Raw genomic sequence first — 4,597 nt, 5'->3', positions numbered from 1 at the left:
CCCAGTCTAGGCTCGCCGCTGCGGCCGGGAGGCATCGCTCCCTCCTCCCACCCCCTCCCCGCGGCCCTCGTGCCTCCATCCCCGCCCCCCGCTGGAGACCGACGTTCTCGACGCGGCCTGGGAGCCGCCTCCATCCCGCGAGGAGACGGCCGCCCCCTGCCAGGCGCCGCTTCGCCAGCCACGCGCGAGCCCGCGATCAGGAGAGACGAGCGCCGGCGCTGAGACGCTGCTGACACTTCCCGCCCCATCAGGAGAGAGACGGACCCACCCCGCGCCGGCCCCGCTTCGCAGCCGACAGCCTCGGGGGACGCAGCCGCCGCCGCGGCCACGACAAAGACATGAAGATCAAGGATGCCAAGAAACCATGTAAGCCCGAGTGCATTTACACGCTTTGGTCTCTGTTTCTTTGACATCTTCGCTGGTTTAGTAAGGAAGGTGTTTCTAATTTTCCACCCTCAGAATTGGGGAGAGGGAGAGGGAGGGAGTTGTCACTGTGTGACATGTAAATGGAGAAGTTGCCTGTTTCATTAGAGTTTGTCTGGCTCTTGAGTAGCTGATCTTCTGTGGGGAGAATTCCAAAATTACCCAGCTCTAAAAGCCCCAATTAATATATTTTTTTAAATAGGAAAGATCCTCAATGTGTTGGGAGTCAGATCGCCTAAGTCAGCAATCTAGTGTGTGGTTTGGTTTTTTTGCTAGTGAAAGGAAGAAATAATATTTTTGGCAGCATCCTATTCTTTTACTAATAATCCAGAGGTTTCACTGGCCTATCCAATATGTGAGACACTGGCGTGGTGTTGATAAGTTTCAAACGTGTTCTTATCCCTCATTTGGAAGTTTTCAAAACATGATTTGATGCTAAGCAGACTTACCTCTTTCATTTTTGAAACTTTCAATCAACTTTATCATTTTTTTAAAATTAAAATCAGTATTGTAAGATGATTTTAAGGCTTTTTATGTAGTCGTGTAACTGAAATATGCTGTCCTTTCACAAGTGTAATCCTGGCGGTATTTCATATGCTTCCTACTCTTTGTAAATTAAGCATTTGTATTGGCCTACAACAGTGGACACAAACGGAGATCAAGCCTGCCTTACGTTAGGCACCAAACACTTGAAACGTAAAAGAGAGTCCTCATCCCACAGAACTTCATAGACTACTGGTAGCACTTAAGATCGATTTGGTATGAGAGTAGTAGTCCCCCCCCATGTTTCAGATGTTCAACTGAAGATTAAGTGGCTTGGTTTTGCCCAAAGTTATCTTGAGTGCCTGTCAAAGCTAAAAACAGTCAGTTGTTTTGATTCCTGGTCCAGAAAGAATCATTTCTCTGCTTTTGGTCAAGCTTATTGGATATGTCAGGCAGAATTAAAGCATTTTAAAGGGGAAAGCATTTGGATTGGGAGACCCAAACAGTCTGACCACCTCTTGTTTGCAAATTTATTACAAGACCAGCGCCACTTTGCTTATCTTGCCTTTAAAGTCTAAAGGTTGAAAAAACCACTGAACATACACATAATGCACAAAACATTTGTCTGGTTGCAGAAGAGTGTATAAATAAGGATTTGATTATAATTATGAAGATTTTTCTTCTATGTGAAATCTTCTTTTTCTAGTAAATACAATTAATATCTATGTTCCCTGTCTATTAGGGAACTGAAAGGCATGACCTACCCTTAACCTCAGTGACCGGTTCCTGAGGACAGTGTGGAATTGGTCAGGACAGTGTAAGATTGGTCTTAGTGAAAAGTATAGTTCCTATAGCTCTTTTCAGAAAACACCTTTTCACAATAGTGTTTCTTTTAATATTGTCCCAAGACAAACATTTAAAGGTTGTTGTCGGGACTTCTTAATGGTGATGAGCCGTAAGAATCTATAATAGACCATTATTTTGTAAAATGATGTTACTCTGGCTGCACATAACAGGTCGTACTTGTTAGTAGAACTTTAGCTTTGGAAAGAAGGTGTCTCAGAGGATCATGTGTGACAGTTAAGGCTTATCCCTAAGAATTTTAACAGTTGAATATGAAAACTAACTATTTAGGCATCCTATTGAATTTATTGTTTTGGAAGTAGACCTTGGAACCAGATTACAAACCCTTATTCATGAGTTTTCCTGTAGATAGTTATTCCTTTTCATCCAGTGGTACTATCTTTGGGGATTTGAGCCTGAGTGTCTGAGTAAGGCATTAAAAGTTACTCGGCAGTATCGCATTTATCCAAACAATTCATAACGCATTTCTGTGTATTTTAAAGTGTTAGGAATTCAAAAAAATTATGCTTTCTTAGAGGAAAAATATTTATTTAATATCTATGATTTTCACCAAACACCAGCTGAAAACACATACTTAAGGCTTTTTACAAACAGAAATGAGCGTTTGGGAAATGGTGAATGCTATAAATATCAATGTATATACAACGAACCATGTTCTAGAAGAGTTGAGAAAAGGGTTGCAACAGATAAATTTCCTGCCACAAACAAGGCAGCAATACAGTAGTGACATGTGATTTAACTTTCTGCAGCTTTCACAATGTTATGTATGCTAAGAAACTCTCTCAATTCTTGGTACTCTCCTCAGTAGTTCCTCTGGTATAAACAGTGTGAGGTCTGGTCTTACTCTACATTGTTTTGCCACAAAACACAGATTCTGCCCATAGACCTGCACGCGCATCTTCATTGATAGCTACATTCAGTGCTCTGCAAGCAACCAAAGGTGTCTGCCACCATAAACTACCAGAAAGCACCTGCTCTTTTTGCCAGCTGCCACCACCCACAGTGCCTTGTGTGCAATGTTGGCATTGCTTGTAGAAGCTGGGCAGAAGTTGGGGGTGCATTCAGGTGGCTTCTCTACGACAGTTGCTTTTTGCTGGCAGGACCTCTGTTGTCAAAAAGGCCTGTAATGCAGGCAAGCCCTGAATGATGTCCGGCTGCCCACAGCTCCTCAAACTGTATTAGACCACTCAATGTCTTTGGGAACAGCCAGGCTTCTTAATTCTCAGATTTCTCAATAGAAGTCATTCGCTATTTTGAAAGAACATCTTTCTAACTACTTCTAGGGTTGCGTGTCTCAAAGTAATGAGACGTTGCAGCTTTTTGAAAAGGAAATCTTTTTGGAAACACAGTCCTTCTGTCTTTGCTGCAAAAGAAACTTAGAGATGAGTTTGCAAAAAAGACAGTCCTAAGAAGGTGTCTTTAAAAACTACCTGCACACTAGATCTGTCCTGCAAGGAAAGCTTAAAGGAGTGAGGGAGAAAACCGGGAACGCTCATACACATACATTTGAGAGAGAGAGAAAATTATTTCCCGCACAACAAATTTTGAGGCGACTACATTATGAACATTTTGTCATAAATTGTCTCATTTTCTTGAGAAGCTTGCAATGAAGGGTAGAGATTTTCATTTCTTTGTGATATTTGTATAGAAAGAAAATACCAGTTACTAGTCTGTTCTCCTGAGTGACAAAACCAACACACTGTTTGTTGAACTAGGAATATTGAATGTGTGGAAATACTGAAGAAAGAAATTTTTGCAAAACAGAACCTTACAAGTATAGTGTTGGTCTAATTGATCTTCAGGTCTTTTCCATCTCTTGGTTCTGAGGCGGGATCAGCTACACTTAGACCATCCTTGAAAGGTGTTTGTCTGACCTGTTCTTAGAAATTTCCAATAATGGGGATGCCACAAGATCCCTCATTAAATATTCCAGCGTTTAACTGTCCACAGAATTAAAAATTTTAACATCTATTCTAAATCTCCCTTTTGCTGCAAATTAAGACACATATTGCTTATTGTAACCTTGGACATGAAGAGCAGTTTATTTCTGACTTCTATATCAACCTTTTACCTTTTTCCTGTCCTCCCTCATCCTGTTTTCTGAACTAAAGATTTTTTCAACCGTTTCTCCTGGATAATGTTTTTGAGACCTCATATCATTTTTGCTCTCTTGTGGGCTCTCTTCAGTTTGACTACAACTTTCTTAGTGTGTTATCCCCAAAATACATAACACTCCTAGTGAAAGTTCTCTGTAAGTAGCAAAATAATTGTTTTGTGTGTCCCATATTTGGTGTTCCTGTTATTACATCCCAGAATGAGAGTGGAGGGCTTCTTTGTAGCAGCATCCCAGGGTGACTATACACGAGTGGCAAGGCTGCTCTGATGTGCTGCAATTCGACTACGTTGGAGAAAACTCGATTAATTGAGTCTGCTGGAGCATGGCAATTGCTTGTATCATGTATCAGCTTCCTCGTTCTTTAAAAAATGGCAGCAGGGGTGCTTGAACTAAAGTTTGTCGAACAAACTTTAGTTCAAGTGATTTTTAAGTGCGGGAAACTGATACATGAGATGCAGCAGCACTTGAATTAAAACGATTCTCAGAGCTGCCCTGATTTAAGCACTGTGAGTCTGCTGGAGCATGGCAATTGCTTGTATCATGTATCAGCTTCCTCGTTCTTTAAAAAATGGCAGCAGGGGTGCTTGAACTAAAGTTTGTCGAACAAACTTTAGTTCAAGTGATTTTTAAGTGCGGGAAACTGATACATGAGATGCAGCAGCACTTGAATTAAAACGATTCTCAGAGCTGCCCTGATTTAAGCACTGTCCC

General features: G+C 41.4%; 1 protein-coding gene across 2 annotated transcripts in view; it reads left to right on the top strand.

Annotated features, from left to right (window-relative positions):
- The first annotated feature begins 11 nt into the window (after positions 1-11).
- The window catches only part of PANK3 (pantothenate kinase 3), a 32,395-nt gene continuing 27,809 nt past the window's right edge, over positions 12-4,597 (top strand). The window contains exon 1 of one of the 2 annotated variants that reach the window (XM_025205748.1): positions 12-366. In XM_025205748.1, the coding sequence (XP_025061533.1) occupies positions 339-366 (28 nt within the window). In that variant the 5' untranslated portion in view covers positions 12-338. The remainder of the gene's footprint in view (positions 367-4,597) is intronic. The other variant, XM_006015706.3, reaches the window with a different exon arrangement.

The sequence above is a fragment of the Alligator sinensis genome, unplaced genomic scaffold (genome assembly GCF_000455745.1).
Source record: "Alligator sinensis unplaced genomic scaffold, ASM45574v1 scaffold7_1, whole genome shotgun sequence".
In the NCBI taxonomy this organism is placed as follows: Eukaryota; Metazoa; Chordata; order Crocodylia; family Alligatoridae; genus Alligator; species Alligator sinensis.
Note: the sequence above shows the minus strand (reverse complement) of the source record. Positions and strands in the feature narration are given on the sequence as shown.